The following is a 13,595-nucleotide window of genomic DNA, read 5'->3' as shown; positions in this document are numbered from 1 at the left end:
CAGTACTGAATCAGCACCTGCAGTCATGCAAAACGAGATGGAAAAAGGACCAGCTTACGGCGCTGTCGGCCAGGACCGGGGCTTCTCCAAACCGAGCTACACCATGCGAAAAGCTTTTGTCCCTGGCATCCTCTTGCTTATTGTAGCACTTGTCAATGGCATTGCGCTCATTCTAACCTGGGTGCTTCTTACAGGTTTTGCCACATGGAGCGCTATAGCACTTGCTGTCTTCCTTCCTTATAGCATCATTGCTATAGTTGGCGCAAAAAAGAAATTAACTAGTCAGAGCGTCCCCATCTTTCTTGTTATCTCATCAGTAGGCGCTCTTATTTTTAGCATTATTCAGGTAAGAGTCATTTTCTTTCTTTTATTTAAACTGCTAGGTCAATGACCATCATTACCAACCTCATCAGTATCGCATAGGTTTGGTAATACGCTGCCTTCATTTGCGCATTGAAGTTCTCAGTAGGGTACCGTATTGACGTGACGCATCCGATCTTACTTGATAATTGGCGGCCTTACCTACGGTATGTCCTTACATGTATTGATGTAATGCAGCACAACATCTCGATATTCCATTTCTGTTACAGATGATAATCTATGGCGTAGTAGTTTATCAAATGTCAATGATATTGAAACTCACGGCATTCCATCCCGACCGTGTCCATGCGATGCAGGGTTTATCGGTAAGTTAGGAAATTAGGAACCTCAGAACCATTTGCTAAAACTGGCTCCCCAATGCGTCAGGCAAAGTACAACTGATCTGCACCATGGTCAATTGTGATGGAACTATTTTTGATTCGTTGATCATATTCTTTTTATGCAGGGTATTTAGATGCAAATCGGGTACGTCAACGTGCATGTACACAGTGAGAATTTTTTTTCTTCATTTTACCAACCTGCGTGCGGATTATGACACACGCTCTGCCGTGGGTGAAGTCACCGGTTATGTTAGGGCGGCCACATCCGGCTGCCTTGAACTAGAGCGAATGATCCATATATAGTGTCGTATTTCAGCCTGTGTATTTCTTCATATTTGGGACAGTGTATACGTCGTTTTTCCAGGACCAGATGCGGTGTGACTGGTGGCGCCTAAGTATCCCGATGAAGTGGACAACGGTCTGAGCTGTTTATATCCTGTCACACCTTGGTTTTCTATCCGCAGAATTGTTGTCCAGTTTGTTATCTTTTCAGATCGTGCCGGGGCTTGCTATTACCAATCTTGTTGTCGCCTTGATAGCATCAGTCCTATCGCTCATTCTGATGGTGTTCGCCAGCAAGGTTGTATGTGGCTGCTGCAGGGGATCTGGCACCTACCAAAGACAGTAAAACCTAGTCGTGGGCGGATCCGGGTGGCGCTGTGAGCGGTTTATGCCGAGGAGATGTTTGAGATCCTGCAGAGACTTTCCAAGACATAGAAAAGCAAGATCGGAAGACGCTGTTAGGCCTACTTTTCTCAGCTAAAATTCCTATACTCTAAATTCATTGATCTTAGAACGTTTCTGAATTATCATGTAGCCATGTGCCATGTGCCATTTGGAGCAAACACTTACTAAAGCCGAATTAGACGCCTGAGCCGCGCCCATCTGGTTATACGCCATAGATGAAAGTCTATTGTTGGTGCCCATATCGATAGTTCGAATTGCCACCATTAATATGTTTTAAATACATGTAATTGAAATCGTATTAGTATCCTTTTGTTTGATTCATTTCACAGCAATTTCCATGGATAGACAAGTCCAATAGAACACTTTGAACAAGATCAGATAGTGACAAATCACACCACACATTGATTTCAGATTTGTAGAGATTCCATCCATATTCGATAAGTTGGCACGAAACAAACGTTATCTTCGCCAGGCTAGTCCACATCCTACGGAGTTTTCGGGGAAGTTTTTGTTAAAGTTGATTTAAAGACACTTAAGATCCCTGGTAAGCGGGTCATAGCCTCCAATACGATACGTGTCGCTTACTATACGGCACACCGATACAAATACAACATGCATAACAAAGAATTTTATTACTCTCAAACTGATAATTACAGTTTGATGAGACTTAGTATGAAAATTTATAATCAGTAAAACATGCGGTCTAGAACATAGAGAGAGTGTAATACATACAAAAAATAACATTATAAAAAATATTCTGTTTACCAGTTGACTGTCGGCACTACACTATCGGCAGAGTTTACCAGTGCCTCCTACAACGAGCGAGAAAATCGGCAGATTCGCCAGCCTTTCGAAGAGCTACGAACGACGAAGTAGAACTAAGTTTTTGAATGTACAAGTATTTCATTTCGGACTTTTCTTTAAAATCAGCCCGATTCCTCTTACTACAACTATACATGTACATGTATATAGTTATGAATGATGCAGACTAACGAGTATCGCGAAATGAATTAGCACAGGACTTGGATGAACAAAGTTTAAGTTTGGGTTTATAGTAGGATGTGATGATGCATACTTCGTTTACAAAGTCGTTCAAAGGGGCTGCGAATCCTGCGTTGTAGTGTAAAGGAAGCGCACAGGTCATTCACTGATCTCCGAGTCCAGGTTGCCAAGTCACACCTTTCCTTGTCATCCGAGCGATGGAGAAAACCAGCCACGCCTGGTATAGCCAACATATCAGGCTAGCTCGAGCGCCTTTGGCTCCGAATCTGTCTCCGCAACTTTGCCCCCAAACTTAGATGGACATATCATCTTGAGGTGGGTATAGATTAAGAACACAGCAAGTCCCAGGTGGATCACGTTAAACAGGATCAGAAGTATACCGAGTCCAGTGATTACCTGAAAAATAGATACATACACGCCTAAAGTATAAGTCCTAACGCTACTACAAATATTGTAAATGAAATTACTGCAGGAGGTAACGCTGAGTTAAGCTAACACTGACACTTTTCTCTAACGCTCATTGAGCAACTGGGCCCGGCCCGAGCGTTATGGATAACAGGAGTCGAATGCTTCTTTGTCTACATGAACTTACAGATGCTGATGTAACGTAGCTTATATATAAAGTCTGTGCGCTGGTGCTGAGGTGGTAGATTGTCAGAATGATCTGCAAAGGAAAAAGAAAACGAAAGAATGAACGCTTTTAATCTCGGGTATATGTACACATTCGTCTTTGAACAAACCGAATTTATGAAGATTTGCCAGTAATATGTATGCCAGGGAAAGATAGCTGTCGATCACCAGCAGAGTAGATGATCATAACGAAGATAATTTTCGTCTTGACCAAGTATCTATATTTGACATCGCAAGACTGCCCTACTGGGATATTTCTTGGATATTTGGATGCATAATAACTGCACTATACGGTGTAGTTCTGTTTTCCTGAACCACCAGTTTAGGGCCTGTATACAATGAACATGAGCGGCGTTCACCCCATCAGGTCTCCCTCGCTCCTGCTTATATTATCCGTAAATACATGTACATATACTTACCATCACGATTGTGTGACAACCTGCAATCACATGGTTTATGATAGCGGCATGTACCATCGTGTATGAACTGCAATTTTCAAACGACAGCAGGAATTGAAGGATTCCCACAATCAGAAATTGAGCAGCGGCATGGCACATGTACTGATGCCACACGTTTTTCGTTAGGACGCCGATGACGATGAAGTATGTCAAATGTGCCATCACGTTCAGCATCATGAAGACGCCTGGCCAGCGTCCAACGGAAACTTTGTACCGCGGGTCCGGACATCCGCAGCATCTGTTTGACATGGTGGTGGCTGATAAAAAAGAAAAGGACTTGACGCTAGCTTCACTGAATCACCAATCAAATATGTCCCCGAAAATTGATTATTGGTATCCCAGATGACGAGCATAACGGAATAGGCATTCATGCTAATGCCGACACCGCGATGAGTAACACAAATATCCTTGTCTTGGCCGTGTGCCCTTCAATTAAATTTGATAAAGCTAACTGGCCTGCCGTGTCTCTGCGAGGTGACACTGCTCGTGCTGATGTGGTACTCGAGATTTCTGATATCCATGAGTGGAACGTTCTTTACTTACGTACTCTGTGTTCCTTCTCTGATCCTTGGGTTCAAATAAATGGGCTTGGCTAAGGAACTTTAAGCAGGTCAAATGTAGTTCTTTATGACCACACTTATCCGAAAGTTCACAAAGTGAGTGAATAATACATTGTGTAAATGTTTTGATTTACGTTACCCTTAGCAGGGTTATCGTGTTATACTACGTATCCAACATTATGTAATCGCGATAACATGCTCGCATGCTAAAGCGTTGTGATTGTTAAGTTTATTTATTAAAGCACAACCTTTGAATTAAAAAGCTGGCTAGATTTTGGCTTATGAGACAATTTTTACTTTCAGCTCGAGTCTAGAAGGCAGTATACACTATATTTAACTACATGTAGCTGACGGATAACCAAACGGCCGCACCTACGACCTTCGTTCACGAGGCGGACGTCTAAAAACTACGAGGTACATGATATTGTTATGTACATAAACGGTAATAGTAGAACAAGCTTTGGTCGTTTTTCACTGGCGCTGTGTCAGAATTGATATTCAATTGCATAACTATTCTGTTTGCTGTGTCCTGTTTGGTGACGGTCGTGAAAATTAAAAGAAAACACAACGGCTGTGCGATATTTGCTATACATGTATAAGAATGAGTCGGAGCGGTACATACCTGTACCTTTACAGCCACAGTTTGCTCCCACTCAGAAGCTTTTCATAAGCAAAGTTTAGATTCTCAAAAACATCGAAGTGCAGTGATAAATTTTGGGTGAGCAGCATTGGGAATGTCACTTAACTGATTAAAAAATTGGAGTGAACAACCCCAATTAGTCGAGTAATGATGGACTGCCACTGGCACAATGTACAACGGAGTTTCATCGAGTTCACTTTACACGGAAGATGTCGTGGTAGGTGTTCGGGATGTAACCGATCGAGATGGAGTGTGATTATGTTCGAGACGCCTCCAGATTGTCAACAAATAATTGGTTGAGTTTCCTGTATTAGATGCTTTATTTTGTCATGACGTATAATAGTTGGAGATCCAGTATTGGTATTTCAATTTGTGTTCTTTCAGGTTTGAGTGAGAATGGAAAGACTGAAGAACACCCGGAACCTGGCGATGCCATATAGTTGGCCAGCAATGGGCCGGCACCGCAAGGGAACTATGCGCAGCCCCAGCCTGGCCAGCATCACTATACTGGCGGGTCAGCAGCCACCGCAATATGAGCAACAGCCACCGCTGTATCATCCTGACGTAATCAGTGGTTTTAAATATACCCCGCCGGCCTCTCGATATTTCAAATTTTTGTATACGATGTAGGAGTATCAAAAACCTGTATCTCAGGATGCCGCTGTATGGGCAACGGCAAGCCATTGTACAGTACGATCAAGGGTACCCTAATCTGCCGTACGCCAGCCGTTCACAGTATACCCAGTGGTGCAGACCAAATGGATAGTGCCCCAGGCGAAGATTCCCGCCATTCCTCTAATCTTGGTCGCCGTCTAACTTCATAGCTTTCATCTGAATTGGCGCCACCAGCATTTTCTACCCAGAGTTAATCATTCTGGGATTCTGGGCCTGGTCGGAGCAGTACGGAAGCAGGCCAACCAGAGAGTTCAGATTGCTCGTGATGGCCAAACATCTACCTCAACATGCCCAGTCCAATATTCAGATATTGAGTATGAGGAGGTTCACTAGATTGTATGGAAAAAAAAGTTTCGAGTAAAAAATCGACTTTTCATTAAGTTGTTTTGTAATGTCGAACGCAATATATTTCTGTTTCAATAAATGCTTCTTAATACATATAATACCGTGACGATATTTCGGTGTGTGTCATTGACAGTCATGTAGAATCCTGTAGCAGGTCACCCGCCGGTCCCTTCACCAGGAAGATGTGCCCAGTGACCCCCAAGGCCGTCGCTTGTATGCAGTGCATCCTCCATGCTGTGTTTTGTTATAGGACGAAAGTAATTAAAGCCAGACAAAATTGGGCGGGGCGAAGACTTGTGGCGTCCATGCCGCGGAATACTGGCGTCAAACGATTCGACGATGATTAGTGGATAATGTAATATCTCGGCTGTTATAAAACGCGGATTCCGCGGAAATCCTCGCGGATTCCGCGGAAATCCTCGGAAAAATCACAAAGCCACCAGTAAATACGCGCATGATATTTAATGATAAGCCCCCCTTTAGGAGGGGCTCTTAAGATACACGTGTGTGTGGGAGTATATACTGATTTGATGAGAAATAAAGAGAGTAACTATTGTATATCCTACAAACAATTTTTTTTGGGTATTTTTCTGAATTAACTCCGTTGAGTTTACCGATTTCTCCGCGATCTTCCGGTGGTGGTTGCTATCCCATTGGTTGAAATTAATTTAAATTAATTTAAATCTTCATGGGAATTCGCTACATCATATGCCTAAGAAATTGGCCAATTATATTAATATTTTTATTAGAGAAATATCCGTCCTAAATAATGACAGAAAAGGGTGGTTTATTTCAATTTTGTGTCGACATGATCGAGATCACGTGACATAAAAACAAAACAATCGCACACACCCGTCCAAAAAAGGCACTTTAAGAAAAACAAATACGTTTTTCCAGCTTAAAACCACACTGACGACTAAGTTATATTGGTCTTCTGCCCAAATCTGAAGTATCAAAATGAATCACAAACTAGAACTAGTTCTATTTAGCAAAAGTTGCGTGAAAAATTCGGGTGAGCGACATTCTGCACCCTAGCGGCCAATAATTAAACTACTTTCAGCCGTCTGCTCCGGTCTCGTTAGGGAGTTTTCCCCAAATGTACGCGATGATGACGTGCCCCATTAACAGGACGTAACATCTATTTCAAAATGCGTTTCCAAAGTGAATGCATGAGGACAACCTATTTGTGTCGTATATCACTGGAAACGCCCGATTCCCGTGAATAAGGACAATCACAATGTATTACATTACCAAAACAAAAATGTGTCGGAAGGAACTATATGGATCGGATGGTCCCATCGCACCCCCCTCCAGCAGTATGACACAGAAGGGCTAGTTGACTGTCCACCGGGGGGGGGTTTGGGGGGAGCTTCCCCCCAACGCACTGGTAAAAACCTATGTCGACGGAGGGGGGGTTTGGGGGGTGTCCCCCCATTGTAACAGCTGTAGTTGTTAGAGCTTGCACTTAACATATGCTCGTAGGGGGGTTCGGGGGAGCTCCCCCGACCTAAAGGGGGGCTCACTAAGTCCTTGACTTTACATATTAATTATATTATACAAATAACAACATAAATCATAAATCGGAGGCAAGAACTACCAGTTATCTGCACATTTCATCGGTCAGATTTTAATCCTCTGGAGCGCCATTCATGCCATTCCGATCGACTCTTCCCTCTTTTTACTTGGTGTTGATAAACTTTGCATGTTATCTTCGACACCACCGTGGTTCCCTCCCTAACGGAACACATTACGAGGCTGCTTTCAAGTGTGATTGATGCCCGGATTGATGTACGTTACGGTATATGCCTCCTTCAAATATACGTCGATGACGAACTGAATTCTGGTCTACGAAAATGTTTTAGGACAATCTCCGGCTGTTATAAAACGCGGATTCCGCGGAAATCCTCGGAAAAATCACAAAGCCACCAGTAAATACGCGCATGATATTTAATGATAATTATATTGTATACAAATAACAACATAAATCATAAATCGGAGGCAAGAACTACCAGTTATCTGCACATTTCATCGGTCAGATTTTAATCCTCTGGAGCGCCATTCATGCCATTCCGATCGACTCTTCCCTCTTTTTTTCTTGGTGTTGATAAACTTTGCATGTTATCTTCGACACCACCGTGGTTCCATCCCTAACGGAACACATTACGAGGCTGCTTTCAAGTGTGATTGATGCCCGGATTGATGTACGTTACGGTATATGCCTCCTTCAAATATAAGTCGATGACGAACTGAATTCTGGTCTACGAAAATGTTTTAGGACAATCTCCTTGCAGCTCGAACCTAACCAACCATATGCGACTGCACATCGGAGTCTATTTTAAGCAATCACAAAAACTTACTTCGCGGCCCGTCTAGAGTATAAGTTTATTTCAAACTACAAGGTGCTTGTGATTTACGGCGCATACAGCGCACCATATAACGGGGATTCCCAACGACCTTGTCACCAGGAGTACTTCATGCCCACAACAATGCACACTACTAATATGAAAAACTCTCACCTGCGGTTCAGGTAGCCACCCTGTAGCCAAGTTAGATTTTTCCGCGGATTTCCGCGGAATCCGCGTTTTATAACAGCCGGTAATATCTAGGGGATCGGAGGGCGGTATCTGCCGCGCAAAAACAGTCGTCGACCTAGTTCTTGGCCGCGGGTCACCTCTGATGTAACTACCATGTATAATGCTGCATTTTTCAGCACAGTTTTTATTAATAGCAATAAACATACTAAAGTATTAATTTGAGCTAGTGTTTATTTTTGTTGTGTGCTGCTTTCGGACTGCGTTGTTGAGTTGCTATCATCGGGAGCTCAATTCCTAAATGACATAAAGATACCATCGCAAAGTTAGAATATTATGATGAATTGCTTTAAAAAATACGATGTACACATGGTAAGGGTGGAAGTCTGGCCCGGTGTGACGTTTTTGAGTGTTGCCGTTTCTGAGTCATCCCAACGGCATGGCGGCATGTTTTCCTTTAGTGTTTCCACGTCTGACTGTTCCCCTTCGTGTTCAAGGAACGCTTAGTAGAACACAGGAGTGACGCCTTATCTGTGTTCCCTTGTAACACTGAAATAAGGGACACATTAAGAAACCTTTATATACGGCATTATCTCTCGCATTTTAGTTAAGATATGCACGTATACGCCTGAATATTTCCTTCAACATTGCCTGCGGTATACTAGATGCCTTTCTCTTTTGCATCTCATTTTGATCGCTTCGGAACTACACATGACGTGTCCATTACCTTTTGATAGTCCATGTTTGCACAGACCAGGGGATTCTTCTTCTTACGACGGAGAAACCCCTTAACAAATGATCCTCATGGGATATATTGATCACATAACAGTTCGAACGCAGATACCGGCCATTGATCAATGTTACCATAGCACTAACCAATACCTCGGTGGCCCTACTCTTTAATTTTCTTTGATGCGCTACATATATACTGTGGCAATTATTGGTTCCCTCACCGGAACCTTCTCGGGCTACCATGAACGAATGAATGGCATACGTCTGTTTATCCGTCTCCAACGTTACCCGAAGATCACTGTGTATATATATAAGGAAAACGACGCATTCCTATCCAGTATTACGCTTAGTTAGTTAGGATAGCTTACACAAGTTAAGTTATACCTCAGAAACAGGTAAGTTCTTGTTCTTTAATTCATGTTTCACACTTAATAGAGAAGACAGACCTAGTGTTGAGTTTGCGTCAATCTTTTCGGGATATTATAGGTTTCGACCATTTAGCGTTGGTTAATCAATGTTACTGGGGTGTCTGTTTTCTGTATAACTATACGACTCCGGGTCTGACACCAGCATCACTGGACTTAGATCTATCTGAACTCATGCTGGTAACTTTTTGGTCAGAATATTTTGAATTTAAAACCATGCCAGTTTAGGGAGAAGTGATGAAATCGTGCAGTATACTATCGTTGTAGTCAATAGGCCACAATACGCAAAAACTTAAAGATTTCGGTGAACATTTTGAGATGTTATTTTACAGCATGAAGATGGTTCATATTGGAAAACGTTTTCAGTTAAATCGAAGTTACATTCAATTTCAGTACTAGGATGAAGGCAAAGTCATGAACTCTATTTGAAATGTTAATTCATTTATCTAATATTGTTTATCACTCGCTACTAATGTGTATTGTTCCTTAGTCGTCAGCAGTTTACAGTTGCACTGTTCAGTTTATAGCACTTGGAGCGAGTGGTGAAAAACCTGGTTAAAATTCGGGACAATCTCACTTATTCGTCAACAGCTAAAACATGGAAGGGGGTTGCAAGTAGAGGTTCTTGAAATGAAATGGTCTATTCATGTAGATTTATGCCTACATTCTGATCATTAAAACAGAAAAACGTTATATCTTGGCTTTTTTAAACATGAAAGCGACCGCAATTTGTGTAGACCTACCAATCTTTACGTGCGCTTTTCATCAGTATGCATACTCATGCAACAACATTTACGTTTGATATGATAGTGAATGTTGTGTTGGAGGACGAACTGACATTTTAGTTTCAGTCTCAAAAGGATCATCCGTGAATTCTGACACCCAATCACCAAGAAACATTGTTTTGTCATACATTGTAATAATTTCTTATGAAAAAAAACCATTTCAAAACGCCTCACGTCCCCAACTTTCAGATAAAATGAACACGGAAGGCAACAAGGTGTACCCCGGCGTCCAGCAGCCTAATCAACCCACCGTAGTCGTGATAAACCAGGGAGAGGACCCGAACGCCGACTACCGCATCCCCGGAGGAGTCTGCCCCGGCGCATTTATGATCGTCATTGCCATCGTCAACTTGATCGTGTTCGTAGTAGTGGGGGTGCTCACGACGGTGGTTTGGGACACCCAAGCCATTGCTGCATTCATCCTCTACTTGATTGTTGGGGCTCTTGCTGCTGGGGGTGGAGCTAGAAAACAGGACAACAAGGGCTGTGCGATCGCCTGTCTTATTTTCGCCATCTTCTGTCTTATCTGCGCTTTCGTTCAGGTAAGTTAGATAGGAGGGTTGTTGGGGGGGGGGGGGGGGGCTGGTCGGAAGTGATGGCTGTCTTGGGTTACACGTACGGGTTCCAGTTTCACCGAACAACAATAAAAATTCTATATATTTGTGTTGGTTCGACTGTCAGGGAGCTTTTTAAAGTGTCGCGTGAAAGTAGTTGAACCTCTTTTCGAAGCGGTCTGAGACCAGCATGCAAAGGCCATGGACCAAATGCGTTCGCCGCTTCGAGGGCGGTTTAAGAGATTTTCATGGCATTCAAGAAGGACATCTTGGGTCTTCCGTACATGAGAAAAAGAAGGTCGCTGTTCATGCTAGCCATGGCCAACTACGCTACCGTAACTTACTGACTGACCAAGGTTAATATGGATAGGTTGTAGAAGTTATTTATACACAAAATACAATGGTAAAAAATGACTGTGATCATGGTTAATTATTCAGACAGCATTTAAGGTTCCTTAGCAACAGACAACAACAGTTCTTGTGATTACGAAAGCTGCTCTTATTGTATTTTGATGGGTGCTAATTATTTATGCCCTCTTTCAAGCTAATTATGTCGTAGAATATAAACACTGGCCAGAAATGGGTAAAACGTTTTGATGGTGGCCATGTGAACCAAAAATCGATTTGACCTTGACGAAATATTTGGAAAACAACTATTGAACATCAAAACTGAGAAAACGAGTTCAATGAATGTCACGGATCCTCCTTGCTGTGAATATGCCATGGACACTTAAAAGTCAAGAAGTTTTTGACGAAGACTTCAAACCCAACATTAAACATTAAACTTGTTAAGTGCATAAAGGTGATGTCTAACAACATTCATGTTCCTTTTGACATCAAGGGTGAGAAGAAATGCGTCCAACAAAAGGTTTTAAAAATCACCAATTCTTTGATGTAAAACACTGAATGTCAAATCATTGATTTCACATGCCATGCACCTTTATGTTATTCTTCTCGAAATATGAGCCCCGATATAAGCACAGTAAGTCATCTATTTCACTAATCTCAATTGCAGGTTATCGTCAAGGGCCTTGGGGTTGCTGCTGGTGGATTGGTGATGGCTGTAGGTCAACAAGTTATTGGCGCAGTAAGTATACAAATATAGCCTAAATACAGCAGGCGGGACTAACATCAGCATCATCATTCAGGCGTCTTTCCGGGCCCAGCATTTAGCCTTTGTCATAAAAAATCCCGTGCAAATATTCATGACGTAGAAATTTTGTTCAAACTTCTGCCGACCGCGGCGCTGTTCAAACTCCTCAAAGGAGCATTACTTGTTAGGAAGTGACTACTTGGCAAACAGCGACAAGCGGCTCTCCAAACAGGACAAAAAAAGATGCCTGTTCGGCGAGCGGCTTGCCAAATAGACCCGGCCTACTTGTTAACAATTCCGGGAAATTGAGGCTTCACCCACTCGCCTCCTTCTCGCTGTATTTAACGGAATGGCTTTATTTTCTCAATAATGCCCTTTGCACAGCTTAATCGTTTCGTTTTTCTTCGCTTCCAGGTCATTTTCTACACCAATATTGCTCTCCTTGTACTGGCCTTTATAGCCCTGGCTTTGTCCATCACGCTCATCGTCCTCCCGAGCAAAGTCCTCTGCTGCCGGAAACCCTCAGGTGGTGCAGTGATTATGCACAACAATGGAGTGCAAAACGCCGGCCACACACAAGTCATCCAGTATTGAATGCATTGAACAAGACTTTATAAGGACATTGAGAACTGGAATTTTTGAACACGGATGATTACACCACATGGGACTGCTACTCAGCGGTCATTAACCAATACTAAGGATAAGGTGATCAAGTGGGATTATTCTACAACATATGTCACAGCTGTAATCTGCATCTTCAGCACGTATCATATCATATCTCATGAACTTATACATGGCGCGCTGAATCCACACAGAGTGACTGTCGAGCGAGAAGCATTTCAAATCTCGCCACCAGAGGTCGATGGCTGACTGATAAATGAACATAATTGAACGATGGCTATGGCGCCTCGGTGTTCACATTGATACGTTACTTGCATCGGGCAAATCATTTTCAAGCATAATCTTAAACTAACTCGTCTAGAGATTTTCTACTTTTGATTAAGAAAAGTTGTTTTCTAAGAAAACGCACAGACCTGAACTTAATTCCATTTGATGACGGCCGAGGTCGCCTTAAGTCCCGTCGGATATTGTTCGGCTCGGAGAATCAAAATTTTGATATTTCCATTGTTTCGACCCGAACATTTGGTCATTGAATGGAAAGTTGAACGGGCGTTATGAAATACATGTGCATGTACATATATTTGCTTGCAAATATTGTAATCAATTGATAAAATTAATTATTCATAAAAAGCGGCTTGTCCAATCCTTTCAAAAGCGTGCAAAAGATTATGGAAATGTTTCAAAATTTTGTCAAATAATGTCAAGACCTCTTCTTGACTCATGAAATCAAAATAACGTGATACTTTCAAAACTCGAGAGCTGAGCTAAATTCCATGGGAGTGGGATCTTGAGTTGGCAATACTCCTTGAGAATTTTGAACCAACACCGCTATCGGCAGAAGCCGAAACAACATTTCCCGTTTTTTATCCAGCCAGTTACGCATGAGCATTGTTCATTGTTCGAACCGCGGTGTTGATTCAAAGCACAAAAGGAGTAAATATGTACCGACTCTTCAGACTATTTGTCACATGATGTAGTCGATGCCGAGTCTTACCACCCAACAAATCACGTCGAAACGAACATCCACGACATGTTCACTGGTTGTAGACCAACTTGCGGAGTCCAGTTCAAGAGTGCTTTCGATATATCATGGCAGCGCTGAAAGGCAAACATTGAAAGTGCCCACGATATGATTTTATGCTGATATATAGGAATG

At 42.4% G+C, this 13,595-nt stretch overlaps 1 protein-coding gene across 1 annotated transcript; it reads left to right on the top strand.

Annotated features, from left to right (window-relative positions):
• The first annotated feature begins 10,365 nt into the window (after positions 1–10,365).
• On the top strand, positions 10,366–12,484 carry LOC135487774 (uncharacterized). Its single transcript, XM_064771848.1, has 3 exons — positions 10,366–10,713; positions 11,741–11,812; positions 12,233–12,484. The coding sequence occupies exons 1-3, from the start codon at positions 10,366–10,368 to the stop codon at positions 12,410–12,412; spliced, it is 600 nt and encodes a 199-aa protein (XP_064627918.1). The 3' UTR covers positions 12,413–12,484.
• Positions 12,485–13,595: the final 1,111 nt, after the last annotated feature.

Source organism: Lineus longissimus, chromosome 5, assembly GCF_910592395.1.
Source record: "Lineus longissimus chromosome 5, tnLinLong1.2, whole genome shotgun sequence".
Taxonomy (NCBI): domain Eukaryota; kingdom Metazoa; phylum Nemertea; class Pilidiophora; order Heteronemertea; family Lineidae; genus Lineus; species Lineus longissimus.
Note: the sequence above shows the minus strand (reverse complement) of the source record. Positions and strands in the feature narration are given on the sequence as shown.

Coding starts and splice junctions, on each gene's coding strand:
- LOC135487774 (XM_064771848.1), top strand. CDS start 10,366: ATGAACACGGAAGGCAACAAGGTGTACCCCGGCGTCCAGCAGCCTAAT. Junction 10,714..11,740: donor TTATCTGCGCTTTCGTTCAG/GTAAGTTAGATA, acceptor TCTCAATTGCAG/GTTATCGTCAAGGGCCTTGG. Junction 11,813..12,232: donor GTCAACAAGTTATTGGCGCA/GTAAGTATACAA, acceptor CTTCGCTTCCAG/GTCATTTTCTACACCAATAT.